At 40.9% G+C, this 25344-nt stretch overlaps 1 protein-coding gene across 4 annotated transcripts in view; it reads right to left on the bottom strand.

Annotated features, from left to right (window-relative positions):
* Positions 1 to 5805: 5805 nt before the first annotated feature.
* Positions 5806 to 25344, bottom strand: part of DTNA (dystrobrevin alpha) — a gene marked incomplete at both ends in the record, with an annotated part of 95996 nt that continues 76457 nt past the window's right edge. For 2 of the 4 annotated variants that reach the window (XM_079533613.1, XM_079533612.1), the window contains 6 exons: positions 5806 to 5961; positions 15230 to 15362; positions 16115 to 16283; positions 16991 to 17080; positions 20366 to 20525; positions 24307 to 24324. In XM_079533613.1, coding sequence (XP_079389739.1) covers positions 5806 to 5961; positions 15230 to 15362; positions 16115 to 16283; positions 16991 to 17080; positions 20366 to 20525; positions 24307 to 24324 — 726 coding nt within the window. Of the gene's footprint in view, positions 5962 to 15229; positions 15363 to 16114; positions 16284 to 16990; positions 17081 to 20365; positions 20526 to 24303; positions 24325 to 25344 lie in introns of all 4 variants that reach the window. The other 2 variants (XM_079533611.1, XM_079533614.1) reach the window with 2 other exon arrangements.

Here is a 25344-nt window from a genome sequence, read left to right on the forward strand (position 1 = left end):
GTGCAATTGCCGTGGGAGCTTGGTGTGAGGGCATGTCCAGCACAGCTCTCCTCTGCCCCGTGGGGAAGGCTGCTTGCACACCTTCCTTTGCAGTGGAAATGAGCAACCCAACCTATGCAAACGGGGCAGGAGAGCTGCTCTGTGACTCACGCATTCTGAAGTGCCGCTTCTTGTTCAGCACTGCAAGAACAGACGCACAGTGCACACGTGCCAGCCGTCACGCACAGCCAGGTGTGCAACGCTGGCTGAAGCGAGCCAGGGAAATGCTGCTGCAGGGGATCTGTGCTCCTGCACCATCACCAGACAATGAACACCCACATCAGTACAACAAAGTGAACACAGCAAACCAAAGCTGAGTCCTCTTCCCTTTAAAACAACTTGGTTATTTCTGCAGCTTATGACTCCTAGAAACAAGCCCCAGAATGTTAAACGTGGATACCTAGGCAACAGCAGCTGACAAAGATGCTTGGTGAAATCCTTGCCTTCCTGATTTTTTTTTAATTAATGCATTGGCTTAAGTTACACCGGCTGAGTTCAGAGGTGAGAAATAATTTTTTCACATCTGTCTAGGAAGGCTTTATGGCATAGTCCTTCTGAATGAAATGAATTTATTTTATTCTCAGTACCGTGGCTGGAGAAAAAAAGAAAAAACAACAAAAGAGAGCTGGCAGGACTGGGTGAGTGTTTTGGAACAACCACACTGTGCTTGCCATTCTTCTCCAGTTTCACTCCCTTCACGTGGGAAGGTGGACACCCAGCTGAACAGAGGAGTCTGATTTTTCAGTCTGTAGCCTTGCAGGGCTGTGACGGCCATTTTCCTAAGCTGACCCAACAGTCAGCCAAAGGCTTGGGGGAGGTACAGGCAGAAGGCTAAGCAATGCATGTCTTACACCCCCAGGCTGGAAACCACATATGTGTTTTTTTAAGCAGCTGATGCACCAAGAGGGCCCCAACCCAAACCACACAGCAATAAGAAAGCTGCTCAAAACACATACTCATGGAGCACTACTCTCCTTGTAGACCAGGCAGGTTACACACAGGACCAGGCAGTTAGAGGCAACAGAGCGGGAGTGGTAGTGAGAGGCCTTCCCAGCTGGCAATTAGCATAACAAGCGGCAGGCTTAGCACATCTGCCATCTGCCCACCGCTAAGTGTCTTGTAAAAAAACTCAATCACGAGGAAACCAATTTGCTGGTGGTAAATCGTGTTGTATGAAAACAGTAAGCCACACTCCATAAGGTTACATGCCAATGGCAGAATACATCATGGCCTCCTCTGATTCCTTCCAAGGCGTGTAACAGCAGCTACTCTAACACATAGCCCGTTCTTTTAGTCTTTAGCAGTAATGACCTTATCTCAAAGCCTGCACAATGGACCTGCAGAACTCCTTCTACTTCCCTTCCCTTCTATGCTAGCTCCGTTTCTCAAAATCAGTTGGAAAAGATGTGAGATTTCTACTCCCTCCCTCACTGAACCCATTTCTGTGATAGGCTTAACCTCTTATTCCTCTTACAGAATACCAAAGGCTTCACCCCGCATGAAGGACTGTTTATGAGGCAACTGCTGAGCTACAGGCCTTGGAGACATGCTATGGAAGAGCATCCATCAATTCCCAAGTTGCTGAATAAAACTCCCAGATGCTCTTAAGAGACTTCCAGATGCTTTCAGTCATCTAACTTAGAAATGATGCAGACAAGGTTACACCTTCCCTGACATAAAGATGACTATTCTTATTCTTTTCTTATTCTACTCTACTCTCGTTCTATTCTACTCTTACTCTCTTATTCATTTCTTTTAGCAAATGAAACCAATTTATTCCTTCCTATATAAGTCTATTTTTCTCATGGGGAACAGAAAGTAGAGTAACCAAGAGGCAACAGTAAAACAGCCCGTACCTATAAATTAGTTTCCAGTGGCTCCTTTGTTCCCCACAGGCCATGTGACTGTGGGTTAGGAAGAAATACAGCAAACTGAGATTAAGCATGGATAAAACAGAGTTATCCTCGTGAGCCAACAATATGTCATCATATATTAAAATCCTGAGAATATGAATTTGGACTGGGATTGTGGAGGCAAAGTTCAGACTATCTGGCAAATAGTTTAATATGTAAAATGATCACCTTTATTGAAGAACACCACCGTGCAGACAGGGGAATTAGGGCAAATAAACCTCACGGATTTATAGGCTACCACAGCAGGCAGCTTGGAACAAGGAGACTGGGTTTTATCCACTTCCCAGATATCGGGACATTTCTCTCCATGATAAGAATTACAGGATATTTTTGATACACTGATAGCACTTCTGTTCTAAAGGAGCCCACTCTGGTGCAATTAACTAGACAGTTAGAAAGGGCTGCTTGCAGCACCACAGGGGAACTATAGAAGGCACCTGTCCTTGGGCTCCATGGGCTTTTGAAACCAAAACAAGCCACAAACATGATGCTCCATATATTACTTTTAAAAATCTTTTTAATGAAGAAATAATTCCATTCCAAAATATAGACACACAATTAAATAGTTTAATCACTTCAAAATATAACATGTCCCCAGTAGGTTCCAACACACACACACAAAACAATACTTAACAGCAATACAAAAAACCCATACAATAGCAGTTCTGTTACAATACCAATGAATATTGTGACATCTTTAGTGTCTCTGTATCTGTCTCAAGTGGTGTCAAGTACAGTAGTTTTAAAAATGTCTTGCAGTTAGTAGCCTCAAGATGTAACTCTTCATACATTTGTTTTTGGTTCAAAGGTAAAAATGCCCTTTGCCTTCAGGACACAGTGGAGTGCTTGTTGTTCACAGCTCCGTCTGCTGAATTGAACCAACGTGATTACAGCAACCCGAGGTTGCAATATTTACAAAATCTATCTACAGTAATTGCCAAGAACCAATAAAGATGGGAGAAGATGACCGAAAGTAAAGGCAGACACACATGATAAATCATGATGCAACAATTTGGCTCATGCATATAAGAAAATACATATTATATCACAACAAAGGCCACACACCTTTTTATGCAGTTTAGTTAACATTACTACTTACAGACAACCCATTCACCACCTTCGCTTTGGACATTCGAGGACCCTATACATCTTCACATCCCTGTCTCCTGAATCCAAACCACTGGTTCCCTCCAGTGACAGTAAAACCACCCAGTTTTTTGACTGCTGTGGTGGGCCATTGGGAGCTAAGAAGAGGCCCCCGCCGAGGACCTCTTCTGTAACTCTGTTTGCTTTAATGACCGCAAACCACCATCAAAATAATATTCAACAAGCAGACAAAGACCAGCTGGGTGAATATGTAGCCAGCTTGACAGTTGGGAAATGCTTAAAATAGATATTTGGAGAGCTGAGTGAAGGGTGCTTCATCTCGGGGCTCCAGGGAGGCAGGGACCTAGAGCTCTGCTGGGGATGGCCCTGCTGACACCAGTCTGACAGAGAGGCATGCGATCCGCCAGCTTCCCTCATTGCTCCTAGTCTGGAAGCTCTCGCAATAGAGTTATTCTATTGTGTCTATTTTAAGCATAGTGATAATGATCACACAGACATGAAGATGATGGGAGGGAGCTACTACTCTGGGTACAGTTAAACATGACATGGGTTGAATTAGTCAGCCATCGCACGTAGCTGTGTTCCAACTTGTTTGTTCTGTCTCTGTTCAGGAAATGTTCGACTGGAATCCTGAGCTGACAGCAACATCTACAGTTTCTCTGGAGTAGCTCTAAATGTGGAGTGCTAGGCACTAGTGGAGGCTCACCCATTCCTGAGAGGAGGCTGGAGGAGGGGCATCAGAATATGGGGCCAGCCTTGCCAGGCCGGTACATATCCCAGGGAAAGGACCTGTGGCTGCAGAAGTGAAAAGTTTACATGAGGGTATCTGGATACCTCAGAACCTGTTTGGATGTCTGAGACCAAGCCCAGATACGCAAGGAGGTATGGATAAAAGATCTGCATAAGCAATAATGCGATATGAAAGTGAAAAATGGCAGCAGCTCTTTCATACAGATACTCATCCCCTAACACACTGTGCCCAGGGAAACAGCCATAAGCCTGGAGAGTGCATGCAAGCATCAAGTGAACAGAGTTGAGCTACACAGCAATCTCAAGTAAATATGGCAGCGCACATCCACGTAACCACAAAAGAGAGGACAGACAAACCATGTTCACCTGCTCCACATCGGTAACTGACCACCTGCTGTAGGCAAACTGTGCTGGTGTGAAATACCTGTATGAAACGCTACTGTTATCAGGGCTGCTGGACGGCATCACTTTGGAAGCAGCAATGTCGCATCGGTGCAGTAAAATTACATCTGCCCAGAGGTCGCCCCAGGCTAATGCACTGCGCTTCTCCACTGGGCTGTATATCCAATGCACTGCCTTGTGTTGACACGGCCGTCCTGCTTCTGGTCTAGCTGTCCATGGGCTGGCTCCAGAGACGTGGCTCTAGAACTAGCCATGGTATGTGATCTGCCATACAGGTGTAAGCTTTATTTCCAAGCAATACGCTGTGCGGGGGACATTCCAGCTATTTTGCGTCCATCCCTGCTCAGAACTGTCCCTCGGTTTGCAGTAACAGTGAGCAAACAGTTCTTAGCTAGCAGTCTCACTTCCTAATCCCAAACAGCAGGATATGTCCCCTTTCTCCTGAAATACCTTTACACTTGAGTTACAAAAATGCACAAAGCTCCAATTCTGTAACTGTATGCCCATCCTTTCGAGAAAACCCACCGCTTCTCTTGTGCTTTTCACTGATAGCTAATTCTCCATCCAGCTCTGAAAGAGTCTCACCACACATTTCCAAGAGTGCATGCAGAACATCTGGTGGCTGGCTAAGGCAATACACATTCGGAAATCAAAAGAGAACAGTTGCAAGCGCACTTTAAGCCTGTACATTTAAAGCTGAAGGCCTCAAAAATAACATAATGGAGTGGGTGAGACGGAGGGGCAGAGGAATGGAAAGAGACGATTTGTTGAACACATGCTTACTAAAGCTAAAACATCAATGAAACAATACCGTGGAAGATTATACATAACATCAGTCAGTTCAGGGATCTTATGGCACCTGTGGTTTATAAACAGCTTTAGTAACGAGTATTTCAAAACATAGTTCACAGTTTTAAGAAGATCTGTGCTGATTTAAAAACTAGATTCTATATCATTTGAATGTCACCTTTTGTATATGATATCTATTTGGAAAAAAAATATTTACACTAACTTCTATGGCTGATTTGTTAGATTATTCTGAAAGAAACATTCCTAAGTTACACATTAGCCCTAAATTAGAGATTTTTAAAATTGTTATTATTAATTATATTATTATTATTGTTTTAGTACATTTTGTGTAAGTCTTAATTTAAAGACTCGCAAACAAATCGCAAATATAAATCCGGTACTTTGATTTTTGGGCTACTAGATATATACACTCAGGAGTATAATCATTCAGTGTTAATGCATAATCGCTTTTTATTTCTTCTGTGGAAAAAAATGTACAGTGTATAGTAAACCAATCTACTAAAATCTCAAAGTATTCAGAAATCAAATTTCTATCTATAAACAGTACTGTCATTGTAAACTGAACAGGTTCAATATCATGTGCAAAGGGTTTATGTGAGTTATTAATACTGCCATCCTTTGTAACAGCAGTATGCACTTCAGTCTGTATTCTTCACTGGTAATGAGCCATGTTACAGAAGATGTAGCTAATGTAAGTTAGCTTTAAACGAAAGTCTTTTGTCAAAACACACATCTACAAACTACAACTCTTAGAACAAAAGTACTGTGCTACAGTCCTCAGAACTTAGTTATGTGATTTTTTTGTCAAGAGACGCTGCACCTCTTGGTTCCATTCTTCTGTGAAGTTTGCAGCTAAGCTTTCCTCATCATCTGTCCGAAAGCAGCTCTCCTCATCATCAGTTCTTACGTAGCTCTCGTTGTCTGTCTGGCTGCAGCTTGCCTGGTGAGAAATGTTGAGGGAAACTTTTTAGAAAAGAGCCAGTGGAAGACACTGCATGTGTGTACACAGCCACACAAGCACACCCACAATGGAATGAGAGCAGGCTGCTTGACAGAGAAAGGGAGGAGCTGGCCAACTCTTGTGGCTATGCCTGAAACAATCAAAAAGAAAAAGTAATTGTGCCCAGGTGAGTCATAGAATCGATCCTAGAGTCATTAAGGTTAGGAAAGGCCACCAACATCTCCTAGTCCACCCACAAGCCCATGCCCCCCATATCAACTAACCCATGCCCCCCAGTGCCACATCCACACTAACACCTCCCTGGGCGGCCTGTGCCACTGCCTGACTGCTCTTTTGGAGAAGAATCATTCCTAACATCCAACTTGAACCTCCAGTGGGACAACTTAAAGACATTCCCTCTCATCCTACTGCAGTTAACTGGGAGAAGAGGCCGACCCCACCTCACCATAACCTCCTTTCAGGTCATTGCAGAGAGCGATAAGGTCTCTCCTGAGCCTCTTTTTCTTACCACGGTGAGAAGACTGCTTTACATGTAGGATACAGAGGTAACTGACATTAACACAGATTTGCAGATTTTTCATTTCCCCTCCCTTTTTACTCTTACAGCTTTCTCTGCAGCTAGACTACTGGCAGCCAAACCATGGATTATTCCCCTTAAGCACAGGGTCCTGAGCCACTCCATTAACAGCCACTTGCCAGTTCCCACCACAAGCCTCCATTTGTAAAAATGTCCTACCCTCATTTAGGCTTGGGTATATTTTACTATGTCTAAGAAGAAATGCAGTTACTTGGAGGGCAATTCTGGGAGCAACACATCATAAACATCCCAGTTCACTGGCACACCAGTTCATTCTTCTGTTGTGTCCTGAAGAACAACTAAACATCTTATTCAGCTGATAATGAAAAATGCTTAATAGGCAACCTGGCTCCCCCTGAACTACATCAGGACCTGCAACCATTTTCTTTTGGCATATCTACTCTAAAGGCACTGTATTCTCATCCCTTTTCAGAAATAAGGAGCTCATCCTTTTTCTCTTGATCTGTCTCAGAGCACCAGTTCACACTGCATGAGATCTGATAGTAACAGCATAAAAGACCAAACCCTACTGACATGAATTCTTTTCTACTCAGTTCAGGAATAAAGCTGGTCTACCAGATGAGAGAGGAAATGCAAATGGCTTCAGCAAAGAAGGATTAAATGAAATCTGATGAATCAAGAAAGGTCAGGTAGTTTAGCTTACTTCTTCTTCCTGGCACCATTTGATTGTATTAATTATTCAAGCACAAATGCTTCCACCCGATTCCTCAATATCTAAGCGTGTCAAATGGTATGATGATCTTAATTTAGTATCTCTGTGTGTCAGGCAGTTACAAAAGACCTAACATTAACATTCTGTTGATGAATGAAAAGGAAACCTGCATTGCAAGTCTAATGAGGGGTTCACAAAGAATTTCTGACGTGTATTTTAAGCAACTGTTTTTAAAAATCAGGCATGCATCTGCACCACCTAATTGTGCAAACTAATTTGGAAAGCTTCATAAATGAACATTTTGGTCTTTACACTAACAGCCAAAAAACACAACCAAAAGCCATGGCATAGGTCAGTTCTCAGCTGTGTGAGACTAATTTTTATTGAATGAATGTAAAAGTTATGTAAATATAGGTACATTTCATACTTCGTGATGGAATCATTATAACCATAAGTGCAAAGCAGGAATGGCTTGTGGAACGTTGGATGCATGAAGATGCATTGATAGTACTGACGAGAAGCTGGTTTTATTTCTAATTTTCTGGATAAACTACTTTTTGAGTGAGTAGAGGGTTTTTTACATTCTTTCATGACTTCTCTCTGTTTCACATCCAGCATTGTGATAGAGAGGCTCCCATAAAAGTAAAAATGAGCACTGATGAACCTCACAACTCTAATTTCATGGCAGCATTTTGGATATGCCAGAATTAATTCCAATTTGTCATATTATAAAACTGTTTCTCAGTCTTTTTTATAACCGAATCCTCAAGTTCTTAACTGCTACATATCATTCAGAGATTTTCAAGAAACATCCCTGCCACTTGTGTGATCTTAAAACTAAATTAAAAGAACTGAAGTTGCTTCTTCACAGTTAACTTGGTCACAGTCTTCTTGCAGCTTTTCTACACCTACATGCTAAGAAGAGGAGGATTTAAGAAGAAAAAATAAAGAGGAGACACAAAATATAGCTCACAAAGTAGCAGACAGTTTTAGAAGTGCTGTGCTGCCAGCCTCCTGTTATTTTCAAGTGGGACGGATCACATAATGCTGTTTTTAATGCATTTCTTCAGTAAGAAAAAAATCAAACCAAAAAAAAAAAAGAGACACCAAATCAAATGGTTTCGCTAGTGGATTATGCCTTATTGATGTGATCAGTTCACCCAGGGTTTGTAATCTGCATCTTCATCACTGCATCACTGACTTATGAAGACAGGACTGAAGAAACTGGGCTTGCTTATCCCTAGGAAGGGGCAGAAAGGGAGGTTTGGTTAGCATCTGTCTGAAGGGTAGTTACATGATAACAAAGCCAAAATCCCCTTGATAGTGATAGAGTATACACAAAGACAAATTGCATTTCGGGTGGTTTGGTTGGATTTTGGGGTAATCATGAGGAGGGAGATGCTGCACTGGCACAGGATGCCCTGAGAGATGATGAAATCCCCACCCAGGGAGGTCTTCAAGTTTTTGATAGACAAAGTCACGCCTGATAGGAGCTCATGCTGGAACTGAGCCTCCAGAGGGCCCAACCAAACAGAACACTTGCACCTCCATGAGCTCCTGAGCTTCTGGCTTGAAGCCCACGCTAGGAATGAGCCCTAATGCATGAGCTTTAAATCACAGAACCACAGAATGGCTTGAGTTGGAAGAGACCTTAAAGATCACCTAGTTTCAAATCCCCTGCCATGGGCAGGGTTGCCAATCACTAGAAGCAATCAGTCAGCTCTGACTGGCAGTGTTTGGGACCCTGCAGCTGAAAACAGGTCAGGGCACGGCTGGGAAATGTGGTGAAAAGCTCAGGCAGTGGGCACAGCAAATGTGAAAACTGGACATCCATTAATTGTGAGCCAGTAACCTAACTTGGACCTTGGGCTACAGGTCCTTCATTTCATCTTTCCCAAACAGTAAATGGCCAGATCTATATCAAAGGGCTGAAAATGTCAATGGCCTGTGAAATGCAGGTTTGCTCTCAAATCTTACATCTTGCCCTGAAAAAAAAGATACAAAGCTGTTATGCTTCCATAGCACTTAAACAAATAATCTATCACACTGTGTCCCTTGGCTTAACCAGCAACCCTTCTCTGGTGAGCAACAGGCAGGCTGAACTGACACACTATCTCCCAAGACCCATGGGTTTTCTCAACCGGTGTTCAGCAATATTTATAATCACTGCTGATAAACATGAGAACAGAGTTGGAAAAAAGGGAAAAGGTGAGAAAAATTTAATAGTGCTACTCACAAAGAATTTTCCTGTCCTGGAAAAACAGTGAAGTTGAATAAATAATTATTCTTTAGCAATGTCTTCTTAGCAAAAAGTCAAGACAGTGTGGGGGTTTTATATTTGAGACATTTCTGCCTGTTTCCATACTAACCATTCAATCACCTCTACAATGGAAAATGTCAACCCTAGTCACCTGAGCGGGTAAAATAATGTCGAAGTTGCATTTTGAGACCTGCCTAGTGCTGGCTCAGGACAAGCTTAAATTCATTCTGCTATTCTATTAAGAACAAACCAAGTGCTATTCAAGTGCATTTAACATACAAAATGATCTCAAAAACATGATTAAATTATATTTTATGTATTACCCGAACCACTTATCTCTTGGGATCTTATTATACTAGATTATACTTATTATAGTACTATATGCTTTTTCAAAATCAATTCTGGAGAATTGAACATTAGCACTCTTAAAAAATCAAATGCAAATAGAGCACAAAAAGCCTTTATCAATTGACATCAACATTGCTTATCCATGACTGATAAATAAAGAAATGAATAGAAGCCATGGCTGGCCATCAGTGGCAATGTCACTCATATGATGCTATAATAAATTGACATGGTCCCCTCCCAGTTGGCTTTCTGTCTCACACATACAGGCAATACACTATTGACTGTGTCATTATTGATTGAACAATACAATCTTTGAAGTAATAGTCTTGATGCAATTTGTAAACTTCAAGTAAGAGCCCAACACAAACAGCATAGGCATTTCAGACATTCTATCTGGTATGAACAATTATTTTTCCATAACTACGAAATACTGCTACTGAATAAAATGTGCACGATACAAAAGTCAGCTATTCATAATTGCAATTAAACCCAGCTATATATAACATTTCCGTTACACACACAGTTTATATGTACATTATTTCTGAAAGACCTATTTCTCTTTTCAAGCAACATGATCTGTAACTGGCAAGTGCAACAAAATAAAAGAAGAAAACTTGCTTTTCTGTCTGTCTGTGCTTAGGAAACTCTACTCAGCTCACATTTTTTACTGGACTACCAAAAAAATGAATGTAACCTGAGGGGCAACATTAGGAGAAAATTTTACATGCAGTTATTTGGTGTTTATAGTACTCTGGGTATTGCTGTTTGTTTTTCACATTCATTTATTTTGCTTTAGCTGTTAGAAACACTGAGACAGATGCTTCAGAAATACCTAACGACTTTTAACACTCAAGACTGGTGGCTGCTTTACCAAGGCCCACAGTTTCACATTCAGATCATAGTACCACCAGAACTTGTAAAACTCTTGAAGTAGGGTCAAATTCTGCTATCAAAACTGCCATCTAAAGAAGAAGAGTTTCAGCCTTTCCTGAAATTCTGGCAGCTCCAGCATAAAACACAGCAACCAAAACGCAACAAGATGAATTCCTGCTGTAGCTGGCACAGTGCAGCCTGCTGGTTTTGCTGATCTGAATGTCACCCTGCTCCCACTACCGACCGATAGGGGACCTCTCACTGCAGGGGACTGCACTTTTCCTTGGAAGTCAGAAAAGCAGACCACAGCTTCAGATGAGGCAAGAAGTAAGCCTGCAGTCTCCCATTTCCCAGGGAAATGTTCAGAATAACAGGCTCCTTCGTAAAAATAGTCTTTGTCTGAGTTTCCAAGTAAAAACACAACTGCTGAATTTGGCATTAAACTCAGTGAGGCTGACGTGTGAAGAACATGACCTGAAAACGGGCCAACAGGGAACTTTTAAACTATCCTGCTTTATCTCTGAATTGCCAGACTTTAGCTAGTACGTGGGTACCTTGCACTTTGTATCAGAGCACTTTAAACCTCCACAACGCATCTGAAGACACCTCTACAGTTAAGCAGCTGGTGGATTGCTTTCTTTGATGTTTGCCTAACTCCTGTTTCCCACGCTACAGCAGATGTTCTGGTTTTGCCAGAAATGATTTATTTTGGTTATACTAGGAAGACTCAACCTTTGTAAGAGTTAAACTCAGGTCTCCTGAAATGTACTCTGATTTGTTATCTTCTGTATATACTTTCTCTGCACTGGCTAGTATACTTGTCATCATCCCCAGAGATGAAAACTCTGCATTCTCACTTCTGTGGCCAACAAATGGAAAAGATGAAAAGTGTGATGGTGTAACGTGAGTCTTTGATTCCACGACCATATTTCAAATGAGTTATTAGAAATGATTCGGTGACATTCCTAGGCATTCTAATACAAGTTAAAAGAAGAAAGAAACAGCATTATCATATACACTCAGTAGTATACAAGGTGTTCTGCAACTAAAATATGTTAGGAGGATTCATTCCAAACATTCTTCTAAATTATAATGATACTTACTTGAGAGGAGAGAGAGAAGGATATTGCACTCAACTTTGCAAACTGACCTGCATAACAAAGGATAGAAAACAAGAACATGACAAATTAAGCCAGTGAGCAGCCAGGTAGTGTATTATTCTGAAGAAAGCCATGCACAAGCCTAGAAATAAAGACTGTAATTACAGACTTGGAAAACAAACCCAATGAAAAGTGCCTTACACAACACATTCAGCAAAAGACTTTAACAAGAACACGACTGCTAACAGATGTGGGAGCATCAGCACTGTTAGCACTTACACTTGTGCACTAAATGTGATTTTTCTGGTACAAATAGTTGTTATTTACAACATGCTTCGGAAAAAGAGAGAAAGAAGCCTCCTTTGAGGTTCCCTGCTCCAGATTCCCTTGTGCATCCTGAGTGTTCTGCTCACTTTACTAATTTTGAGTTTTGCTTGAAAATGTTGCTTGAAGACAAGGTGACACAAAATAACAAGAGTGGGTTTTGACCAACCGTTTTCCATGCAAGGCTACATCTACACGTTTTTCTAAATGTGCCGCTTTTACAAAAAGTGAGATATTTAATAAAGTAAGAACAGTTGCCATATTGTTACCGAGGTTACCATTCTGTAACCTCAGTAGGAGTTCTCCCTTGCAGATTATCTCAGCTGACAATTGCATTATGACAGCTGCAGCCACCAGTTATTTTTTTGCTATTCAGATTAATTCAGTGTACACATGAGTACAAACAGTAAAATAGCCTGCAATAAATTTCAACGGCTGGATGCACAAGGAGAATAGTTCACCTGACCACTGTTCCATAGGATACCCTAAAACAATAATTTTCCAGCTTTCTTTTATTTTTACAAGTGGAAAGCAAGCCATGGCTTTGTCTTAAGGAAGTACCAGTGACAACAGCGGAAAAAGGAATAGCATAACAAAATACCACAAATTAACTGCGAAGCACAGAGAGCAAGCCAAAGCAAAAGCGCATGTCTCAGGAGCAGTATGTGATATTATTCAACCACCTCCCAGTCATTCTAGTGGTTGCTACTAACTTCATACACAATTTTGCTTGCTTAAACATGTTACATAATCGAAAGGGCATCAAATATTGTAGAAAGGATTTCTCATACACACTGCATCCTTCGGACCTGTGGTTATCAACTAAAAATAGTTTCTACTTATAAGTTACTGCTATCAAATAATTGCCTGATAGCAGCTGACAACCTGATAGACAGTGGAGTACAGTATGAAATTTCTTCTGGAAAAATTTTCTTAAATGGAACATGTCTAGAGTAAGGATTTTCTATTGCCTCAGTGAACACATTTCTGTTCATCTTGGTGTAGTCTTGGCTCACCTATACTCAAGAGGAGTTTTATTTTGACATCATCAAGGAGATCTCCTCCCCTTCTGTCAGTGTTGTTGAAAGACAGTAGAAAAACTATTTTTGACTGAAGCAAGAGTAACATCCAGGTCTATTTAGCAACAGTTGCAACTCCTACTACACAAGGAATACTCTTATTTTGCATTATACTCGTGTATTCAGTTTTGTGCATATACAAAATGTAACTTATATGTCATGTAACACTGTTACTGTATATTGTACTTCCATAGTGTAATCAAATATCAGTCATATTGGCCTAATTTCCTACCTTGGATTAAAACAAAAACATGACAAAAAAACAAACCCGTATCATCCACTGTTGCCTTAGCATATATATCCCATAACAGTACTGCTGCTGCTGCTACCATGTCCTTAGCAACCTTTGCAACTAAACGAGTTTTGGCAAGTTACCATGAGCCTGTAGCAGACTGAGGTAAACAAGCCCCCAAAAGATGCTCATCAACCTCAAAATTACCTGCAATTTTGATATGAGACAATGAACTTTTTAAGAATAATTAATTCTAGCAGCTTTGCAGAAGAGGCAACTACAAGAACTGCCATTTTTTATTAGACCAAGAGCATGTGAGTCCCAGAATCTTGTATCCAAAGTGACCATCAGAAAGCAGAAAATCTACCAGCACATCTCCCATCTAGAAAGTGCTTTTGAATCTGATTTCTGTACAGTTGGTCTCTCTGTATCAGCTAAATCCTTTTTTTTTTTTTTTTTTAACACTTATATTTCTGGTCTCTGTTACACTCTATAGGTGAGATCCAAATTTTAATTGACCACCATATGGGAAAATACTTATTCTTGCTTGCTTTAAACCCGCTCCTTAGTAACTGAATTGGGCATGCCCTAATGGAAACATTACTACTATCATTATTACAAGATATGAGTTTTATATTAGTATAATCCAAATCAGAATAACTTAAAAAGTTGTGATAGTTTATTACAGCAGGTAGAAGTGGAGACTGCTGCACAGGCAGGACAGGATATCTACGGAATTCCAGGCCCCTCTGTCAAATTAGCTTTTCTTGGATTCTCAAACAAACGCCCTTTGAAAGCTTCCTCAGGGGGTATTTAATGACAAGTCCCCAGGCTCCACTATACTAGATGCTTGTTGAATACTTGGTTCTCTAGGATATAATTCATTCCAGACCCTCTCCCTCCCTTCCAGATTCTGAAAATGACAATGACACACAGACTGTATTTAAGCTTCAGTTCACAGTGGAGAAACCATTACGAATGTTTTCAACTACTGGAGGAAAACAAAATCTAAATATAACAAGAGCTTGGCATAATACCATGAACCAGCCTCTGTGGTATGGAGTGTGGAGGTCTAAGCGACGTAGGGAAAACTGGCAGAGAACAAGCTGAGAGGTAATTCTGGCCCACCTGAGGGCCTTGGTAAGGATAAGGGCTACTGCTGTGTGCCTCAGGTGTGGTCCTTCTGAGCATGCACAGAAGCTAGATGCACACATGCCTACAGGAGAGAACAGCAGCAGTTTTCAGAATTTTGTAGTTTTTGGAAAGGCTGAGAGACCTGAGTCTACTTAGCCTAGAGAACAGAAGACAGGGAATCTGATCAATGTTTATAAATATCTAAAGTGTGGGAGTTATCTGGATGAGGACAGACTCCTTTCAGTGGTGTGTAGTAATGCAACACGGAGCAATGGTCAAGAATTGGAACACATGAAGTTCCACACAAATGTGTGGAAGAACTTTTTTACAATGAGGGTGACAGAGCACAGGAACAGGCTGCCCAGAATGGTTGTGGAGTCTCCTTTGGAGATGTTTGAGATCCATCTGGATGCCTACCTGTGCAACCTACTGTAGGGAACCTGCATTAGCAGGGGGTTGAACATGATGGTCTCCGGAGGTCCCTTCTAAGCCCTGCAACTCTGTGATTCTTTGAACGTGGCTGTTCTAGTAACTGAGAAGAGATTACACCACCCTAGGGCCCAGGACAGGATAAGAAGGGCTCTGGGAAGCTCTGGTATATAATTATTTCTTGTTTATGGAGAGGTATGGTCAGCTCCTTTTCCCACCTGGTATGCCTCATCCTGTAGCTTCTGCTTCAGGTACTCTTCCATCTTCAGTTCATTCTCCAGCTGGCGGACAGAATCATTCTCATAATTTTCATCATCTGCTCTGACAAAAGGATCTCCGTCTTCTGTAACCCTAAAGACAATTATTCATAAACAAGCTCCTGAGATGAATGACACTCAAAATGAATACAACCTCCCTTTATTGTAAAGTTTGAGGACAGCAGGATACCTTTGCTCCAGCCACATGCACCACCAGTTAATAATAATGTCCTGGAAGTGGAAAACATTGCTGTTGTTTGCCCTCTCCAGTGGTCTTGTATTGATGAAGTAGACCAAAGGGCATATTCAGCTGAAGGTGTTTTGGGGATATGGAAATCAGTCCTCAGTAATTGCTTTGAGAGTAAAACAAAGAGGAAGAGGTTGAACTAAAAATAACTGGAAAGATGCCTATTGATAAGATTCTGGTTCTAAAAATAAATTAGTTTGTTGATCAATTTAGTTGGTCAATAAAAAAGCATTCTGTCTTCCCCAGAAAAAAAACCAATTTCTTTTGTCATTGTGCTCCAATAGGCTCTTAGGTCTCGATAAGCAGGGATCAGGACTGCAGAGCATATATGATTAAGGGACACAGCTGTCCCACAGTCTCCACACTATCTGAGTGTCCTAGAGTTGACAGGAGATAGCTCACACCTGAAGGCATCCTAAGCTCTGGCCTTTCAAGTGTACTTGAAAGCAATAACTTACTACTGTCTATTCATAAAGCTGTCCTCATTTGGATTTAGGCTTTTTTGAGTATTCAAATAATTGAGAGGGTGAGAAAATATGCTGCATTGTCTTCAGCAGAAAAAGAGTGAGAGAACAAAGGTGAATTGAGCAGGTACCCACATGTCACTGCGCATGGATCCAGTGGCAGCAGCACTGTGGATGTACCCTGGCTTCCGGGCATGGATCTGTGCAAGGAAAGCCTTCTCAGATGTTGGAGATGGAACAAGGTCATCAAAATGAGTCCGTCCAAATTCAGAATCCACGTTGCTTTCTGTCTCACTGCCCACTTCTGTGAAACCAAATTTGACAGATATTTCCATTTAACTTTCACAAGATCAAGGCTACTTCCAGTCTACTTCTCTAAACCTTTCTCTGTCTCTCCAGCTTAGGGTGGTCATCTCATCATATTGAATGCAGTAGAATATAGTAGAATATGTTTCTGTAGACTTAATGGTCTTCATCTTGTGGTGGGACAGGATAGTGAAGCTTTTGCTTATTTGGCTTATTAGGTAGGATATTTTTATGAGTACACTACATACTGCATTTTACAGAAGTTCCTATACATTCTATATTGAATGAAATTTCCAAAGACTGAAATCTCTCTTCAGTGCCACCCCAGTCATCTCTCTAAATGCAAACTTCTCTTTATGGAATGGAAAGTTGCCATCAATCAGGGTGCTTTCACAGCCACTGATAAAGTTTCCTCTCAGGTACAACAATTCCCTGAAAAGGTCATTTCCCTAAGAAACAAGGGCCAAACTTCTCCATGAATTTTCATTGCATTCAGCTGTGTGTTTACAACCACGGCTTTCAAAACCCCTGAATTCTAAAGCTGTTATTTGGAGACTTCTTTTTCTATAAGCAAAAAAACCTTTGAAACTACCTTTGAAACTTCTGTACTGCTTTCTTTATTGGTTTATATGCTCCTAGCTCTAATTTTTTATAAATATATACAAAATAATGTGTTGACTATCCACCCTCTTCAGCCTCACTCACCAGAATTTAGTTCTTTTACCAAAGACGACATTGTGTTGGTGATTGAATCTGCTGCTACCAGCAAATCATTTCTTAAGTTTCGTCTTGCACCTGAAGCAAGAGACAGACAAAACAGTGTTAATATTCTTCACAAGACATATGTTTTCCTGTTCAAAGCAGTTTTAACCCTGCTGAAAGCTGCCATTGTGATGATTCAGGGTATCAAAGACCTTACGAGGGACACGTGCAGAAGAGTTCTCTGCAGAATGGCCTCATTTACTCATGCTGTATGCAAGAGCAGAAGCCTACCCTCATGCTTCATTTAATCACAATGCCAGATATGTGGAGATTATTCATTGCCATCAAGCTTGCATTTGTGCACTGACACCAGCAGACCAGGCCTGGAAGATTAAATCCAGCGTGAACTCATTTAAAATGTCTGTGGGGAAGGAGGAAAGAAATGAAGTGTTTTCTATAAGTTCCCACAGTTCTGTTTAATGACACCATTATTGCTAGGTATTTGCCAGATAATTACGGCAAATGTTGAAGAAACACACTTGACCTCATCAAGATTTATATGGATTTTCCTTCTCTGCTTCCTCTCAGCTTCTGCTCTAGCTGAAGGATTTTTCTGTATATTTCATAATTTACTTTTTTTTTTTTTTTTAATAAAAGAAGCACTATTGCCTCTCTTAACAGCCCCAGGCTGCTTTTAAACTCTTTTTAATAATGAATCTAGAAGTGCTTCCCTGCTGGACCTGGCAATATTCCCTTAATCATCAATCATGAAGGATTCTTGTGAGCTGCATGAAAAACTCCTTCCCTAGGAGCAGGCTGTTGGTAACGCATGCTTCACTCCCCCAGATCCCAAACATAGCTCCTATTGTGGCTGCATAATCAGTATATCCCACAGAACCTCTAATCTTCCAGACTGATTTATTCACAGGAACTTGCAGGATTCAATTGCTGTAGATTCTTCAGAATGGGCTGAATGTAAAATAATACCTTTTAAAAACTCCAAACCCTAAGGTTTTTTCCTATTCCTTTTTTTTTTTTTTTTTTTTTTTTAAATATACTGTTGTTAGCAGATGATTCCTGGAGTGTAAATCAAAGTGGTTAATCTCTCTCTCACACACACAGGAACACTCAGACATCCACTCCCTCTCTAAAGTTGTCTTGGATTTGTATCTATAAACTACGGCAAACTCCGCAGCAAAAAAAAAGCAAGAGAAATGGTGCTTTAACCATGGTTTGTGTGCATTAAAAGACAAGGATATGGACACAGGTCTCTGCTGGTGCAGTGCAGAATGGAACACAGTATGTCAAGATGTGACAGAGTGGCTGGTTTCGGGTTCTGTGGTTTTGACCTCTCTGCCTAGGGAATGTGGTCAATGACATAAAGCTAGATATTCATCAAATGCTGCAGTTTTTAAACGTGATCACTTAACTTTTTTTACTGCTTTCTTTCTTGAATAAAACACATTTATGTACTTTAAGAACATCTGCCTGGGGCAAATTAGTGTTATTTATGGATAAATTACTGCTGCCACTATCTTATTTCTCACAGTCTTAACTCTGGAAGAAATTACTTAACAACATCATTGGAGTTAGTGGCCAAATTTTTGCCTCTGTCATTTTTTTAATTTTTTTTTTTTTCACAGCAGAAAAAGGAGAATATGTCTTGACTGTTTCTTTTCTCACAGAAAATGAGATATCCATCAGCCTGGTGTGCTGGAATTAGGAATTAGACCTAAATAAAACATGTTCAATATATGAACTGACTAGCATTTTAGTAGAAAGTTCTTCATTGCATTATAGATTTGACCTTGCTGTAAGATACAGAGAGACAGTGCTCAGAGAAGTGCAGGGGTTGGGCTGCATGAGTGCTGAACTGGGTTCTTAGGAACAAACACACATTCACTCTAGCAGGGGAACTAGAGAGTCCCGCTTACAATTTCACTTATATTACTGAAACAGGGCAAAAGAATTGTTTAAATAAAAGAACTGCAATGATGTAAATATTTTAGAATAAAGCAGATTTTTTAAAAAGAAGGAATTATTTCCTCATTTGGGTCACATGGGCTATTTGCTTGCTTTTGCATTCAACATAATCACTTAACCTGTGGCCTTAGAAATTCGAAACAGTTGAAGATGTATTGCCACTCGACAAGACAGTGGAACGAGAAATGAGAAATGAGAAACACAGTGTAGCCTACAGCAGTATTAAAAAAAAAACAAAGGAGATTTCCCAGCTCAGTTCCTGTTTAGTCTAGTCAGACCTTCTTAGAGGCACAAAGCAAAAGGGCAAGGGACAACAGCCATAGGTTGCATCAAGGGACACTCAGATGCAAGGACAAAATATTTACATAAGAGACAATGTCAAACACTGGAGCAGAGGCTGTGGAAGATGCATGATGGGAGCTGTCTGGAGCTCAGCTGATAAAAGTCCTGAACAACTGCATTTTGCTTTGAAGCTGGCTTTCTTGGGGCAGGATGTGTGGCCAACAGAGCTCTTCTTACCTGAACTAATTCTATGGTTGTAGCATATATTCTTCAGCAGTCTTCATGTAAAAAAACCATACTGAAAATATACCTTGCTGAGGTCAGTGACAACTCTTCTTATTCTGGTTAATAGAATTCATTAAATGGCATAGTGTCCAGTTTCTGCTTACCTGCCTGCCTGGAAAGCAAGGTGTGACAGCTGACAAAGTCAATATTTGACAGTGAAACACAACTGTGGATTCATAGAATCATAGTCTCATTCACTGAGGTTGGAAAAGAACTCTAAGATCATCTAGTCCAACCATCAGCCACCCACCCCAACCACATCCCTCAGTGTCACATCCACATGGTTCATGAACACCTCCAGGGACGGTGACTGCACCACCCTGGGCAGCCTGTGCCACTGCCTCACTGCTCTTTTGGAGAAGAAACTTTTCCTAATATCCAATCTGAACTTCCACTGGGACAATGTAAGGCTGTTCTCTTTTCATCCTATCCCAGTTAACTGGGAGAAAAGGCCAACATCCCCTTCGCCACAACCTCTTTTCAGGGCGCTGTAGAGAGCAATAAGGTTTCCCTTAAGCCTTCTCTTCTCCAAACTGAACAATCCCAGTTCTCTCAGCCACTCCCCATAAGACCTGGGTTCCAGACTCCTCACAGCTTCACTGCCCTTCTCTGGACACACTCCAGGGCCTCGATGTCTTTCCTGTAGTGAGGGGACCAAAACTGAATGCAGTACTTGAGGTGCAGCCTCACCAGTGCTGAGTACAGAAGGGAAGAATATTTGTTTTGTTTTACTGCATGCAACTTAGAAGTCCGTCATTCATTAACCACACAAACAGCCACTTTCAAATAATTTCCAAGTACCTCAGACAAGCTCCTAATGAGACTTACTTTGTGCAAAGGCTTCCTGCACATCTCCTCCCACTCCAGTCAGAGAGTCCTGAGGTGTGTGGGTGGGTGTGGAGCAGGCAGAGGCAGATCTGATAGGCATCGGGATGGGTCGGCTGATGGTGTGGCTAGGCGAGGAGCGGGGGGAGCCTGCCCCTTGGGTCTGCAAAACAACCAAGCACAGAAATGGGTTCTCGTGAGAGCCCTTGTCCTCAGCTCAAAGGCATCGTTCTCTTTGTAGGCGGGCTGTGTAATGCTAAAAAGAAATGCACTGGAGTCAGTTGTTTGTTTGCAGACAGCAATGCTCCAGTGTAGAAAAATAGTAAGTAGGAAAACATGAGTGAAGATCTGACTTTCTGAAAACATGGGAAAATGTCAGGCAGCTAAATTAAAAGAAAAAAAATTTAAAAAAAATCCATATTAATGAACACCAAAGCATAGGCCCGATCTCTGCCCTGACTCACTTCCCCCAGTTCACATGCACATGTGGTAAAACATAACTGATTTGCACTGTGAGAAGGGGAGTGATGCTGCACAGAGGACATCAGGCCCTCCACCTCCTCACAGAGTCCCATCAGGCCTGGGCAGCCTCTCGGCCACATGGAAGCTGACATGCTCAATAATAAAGCCTCAGGCCTTTCATTTGGGTCTAGAGAACTATTTTAAGCCACATAAATCATACACCTCTAAATTGTTTACTGGAAGCTAACATGTTTTCACACCAGCCATATAAAATGTCATGCTGTTAGCACCTCGCCGTTAGTATCACTTAGTTGAAATTCAAGCAGACTTTACAAAACAATAATTTTTACCAGGGTGAGTGATGCCAAGAGACACGGTGCCCTTTTCTCTGACTGTTTCAGAGCCCCTGGGAATGCACGTCCACATAAGGAAAAATGAGTGTCCAAGCCCACGCCAAGCTGCACACATCCTTAACGACTGAAATCCTGGCGGATGGAGGTGGCTGGAGAACTTTTACACAGTGACTATAACACGTACCCTAGTTTACAGCAAAAAGTAACATATGTGCTGTCTCTCCCTTCCCTCATGTTCATTCCGAGAATTTAAAAGGATTTCTTAAGTATTCCCATGCCATTTCTGTTGACTCCTGTAGTGGCTGCCACAGTGGCCCAGAAAAGGGTTGGCAAATATATTCTAAGAAAAGACAGTGGCAGTCCATAATGGAGAGAAGGCAGCATTGCCCTTGAGATTTTTATAAATTCCTGCCCCTAATCATAAATTATGTATCAGAATACTAAGCTATTTGTTCATTTCTATCACCCCCTTCTAAGAGACATTATCACCAGAGAGACATCAAGGCTTATGAGGAATAAGCACATTACTGATGGAAGAATAAAGGATTTAATATATAAAATTTCTCTAATGATCGATTTTAGAACATTTAAATGATAGATGAAAGAGAAGTCAAATACATAATGGCCAGATGCTCTCCTGTTTCTGCAATCAGCCGTCCCCATAGAAGTAGCAATACTGATCTCTGGTCCAGAAGGAGCTGAGTAAAAAGCACCCTTGAGATGCTTCAAGGTTCTTGGAGGTCACACACCCTGCACGACAGGCAAGGCACCTGGGAACTACATCTTTAATGTCTCAACTCCTCTATCAAACAGATCTGCTAAAGAATTTCTTGTTCCCAGTTCCCTCCTTTGCTTGCTCTTTTTCCTCAGCTCCCCATGGTCATAGTTCTGGGAAACACCAACAGTGGAACTTTCAGAGAATATGAGAAAAAAGGGATGAGATTTGTTTCCTATAACCAAGTCACATTTAAGGAATGAAGTTCATAATAGGCATTTTATTTACTAAAAATAACAGATGCCTGCCAGTACTTCTTCACTGGAATTTTCCCACAAGGGAAATGTAAAAGCTGCACACCAGTGCTTAGCATTGCATTTGCTTTACAGCTATGGCTGACACCGTGTGTTTATGTAAAACAGTATTTTCTTATCTGAAGCTTTCAGTTTCTGGACAAAGTGTTTGTGAAACATAAAGGAGTGAAGCTTTTGGATCTCACTGTCTAGCTAAAAACTTTTCAATTTTTATATTATTTGGGCAACACCATACAGAAGTAATGAAGACAATGCTGAAATAGGTGGGTGTTAGGGAATGCCTGATGAAAGAGAAATAAACGCTTATTCTACTTAGTTTCAGCTCAGCCCAAATTTGTGGGATGGAAGTGTTATTCCTACTTAGTGGCTATCAGGCAAAATGTGGTTTTCATGGGCTGGAGCCCCTGAAACCTGCAGAGACCATCAGCAGCGCTAATTTGACACAGAAATGTAGCACCTAATTGCTCCCGAGGTAGCCAGCCATACCAGCTGAGGTCTAGGGCATGCTGAAAAAGAAGCTAGGACAGCGACCACCAAATTGTAGATGACTTCAGGTTTTATGCTGTAATTGGCTGCAGTTGTCACTGTTTTGGTGCCTTTTAGGAAAATCTGTGTTTTAATTAATTCACCACCTCTAGTTAATGTATTAAGGATTTGAAGCTAACCCTTGCTAGACAGGGGAAGGTTTCCCATCATTACGCACTACGCATGCCTAGGAGAAAAGGCACAGAGTGAGAACAGAATCTTTGGTGCACTGCTCCCTCTGCCGGGACTAGCAGCGATCACAGATGTGAAAGTGTCCTGCAGCCTCACCAGGTGGTGAAGAAGCTACACAGACATGAAGAACTCATTATCCTTTCTCAAGGAGGGGCAGCAGAGAAATAGAAAGTTCATAAGTGTTAGATGATTTGCCAGATGGCTCATCCCAATTGAATTCATCCAGAAATTAATTTAATCTTGTTTCTCTCAACAGATCATGAAATGGCACAGTGTAATGAGTATAATGGCATGGAAACTCAGAGTAATTCCTGAGCACCATCACCTCATATTCAGCATGGCTATTACTCCGTGAAGAAAAACTCATATCTTGTAATAGCCCAAAAATGAGCTTCCACTTACACTGTCCAGTGAACATTCTATATGATAGGGAAACTCTTCATGTTGGGAGCCTCTCTTTTGTGAATGGAAGATCCTTTTAACACTGTTACGCAGAACTTATTGATGGCTCTTAAACAGAGGTGATATTTCATAAGATGGCTTGGGATGGGGGGGCTTTAAAGATCAGTATTTGGTCAGATTTTATTTTTGGGTGCCACAGATTGATGCTTTATAAAAATTAGCCAAAACGCAAAACACTAGCTATATGATAAGTATTGCCTATGAACTCAGCATGTTGTATCACAGACAGAAAACTTCAGACTTTTAACCGTATTTCTGCTGATGAAACCTGGAGGAAATGTGCTTTGTCAAAATGCAACACTTCTTTATTGGACTTATAAATCAGACTGCTGTCTGAAAAGGGTGTTTTTCAGCCTAATATTCTTCCAAGACTATTTCCAAATATTTTTCAATACTAAAAAGCTCCAAACCAATGAAATCATCTAAAGTTTAAAACTGCCCTTTCAAACTTAGCTTACAGAAAACAATTAGTTTTCAATTGAATTTCAAATGAATTCAATTAGCTTTGAATGAATTTCAAATTCATTGTTCTAATGTAAAATCAGTTACATTTTTCTCACAGTCCTAAAGTTATCATTACATTTTCAAAACATTTTCTGTGGTGGAAGTGTTCTTTAATTCATGTGCAAGGTCGCTTTCACATCCTGTTTTTTATATAAAATAAATGTCCTTATTTAGAAGAGTGAGAAAAAGATCAAGACTCCTTGTAGTCATGACTCACATTCTAAGGGGTTTGATTATGAAAATCGCTCCAACATACTTGAAAATAATGTGTGAAAGAAATGCAAGATATTAATTTTGGTCAAAAGAATATGCACACATTTCAAGCAGAGGAAGTAAAATAAATCAGTAAAATAAATCACAAGAACACAATCACATTCAGGAGTTAGTGAGGTCTCCAATAAGTAGGCAACTTACTGCCTGTTTCAATTCTTCTTCCTAAAGAAAAAGAGGATCAGCACATTAGATTAACCAGCACATAAGTGAGGAATAGAAGAAAAAATGTGGAGTACAAAGTTAAGCTAAAGCCACAGTAGCTGAGAAAGTGGCCAGGTGATGGTCTGATCTCTAAGCAGTCTGAAACACAGAACAGTGTAAAGTGTGCAGAAAGCTACTGCAACCTCCTGCTCTATGTTCCTTTTGTTCAGGCAGTGCAATGACAGCAGGCTGACCTGACCACTAGTTGCAGCTGCGAAGCATTTCATGGATGGAGGGAAAAGTATCTCATCTAATCCTGGCTTGCAAAAATCTGCTGGGTGTTCGGTTGGCCTCCGTGCTCAGATGTCACCAATGCACTGTGGCTGCAGAAGACCATGTGAGAAGAGATGCAAATAACTCAAGGGGTCCAACATCATTTAATGCAAATACATGCTGCTTAATGGATTTCCTTGAAATTCTCTCTGCTTTTATAAGAGCCACATTTGACCCAAGCTGCACTGAATTTTCCACGTGCTCATTAAATCTGGCATAGCAAAAAAGAAAACACTCTCACGCCATTTAGAATTCTTCCTTTCAACATGAATTTCCGGCATTGTTTGTGCTGAGGCACAGAAGAAAAATGGAGCTAGACTCAAAGAAAGATGCACTTTCAACCTTACTCTAGCCTCTCTTAAAAGTGCATATGTTTTGATATTTTGATACCTCAGCTTTTAAGTGAGATCCTTTCTTGAGGTATGTTTCACCTCGTTAACACAGGCTTGTTTCTACATTTATGAAGATGATCAAGTGTTACTTGGGAAGCACTTTCAGAGACTGATAGACTGAAGTCCAGAAATGCTGTCAAATCCTTCTGCAAGGACTGTATAGCATTGTGCTATACTGTTATTCAAATGACTGTGTTATTTAGTCCATAGTATGGAGCCTATCTCTACTGTTTCATCCATTTAGCAGTAGATGACAACGATGATATGTTATTGCAGGAACACCATTATCTGGTCATCATTTAAAAGCCTTGAATTT

This window comes from Tetrao urogallus (genome assembly GCF_951394365.1).
Source record: "Tetrao urogallus genome assembly, chromosome: 3".
Classification (NCBI taxonomy): domain Eukaryota; kingdom Metazoa; phylum Chordata; class Aves; order Galliformes; family Phasianidae; genus Tetrao; species Tetrao urogallus.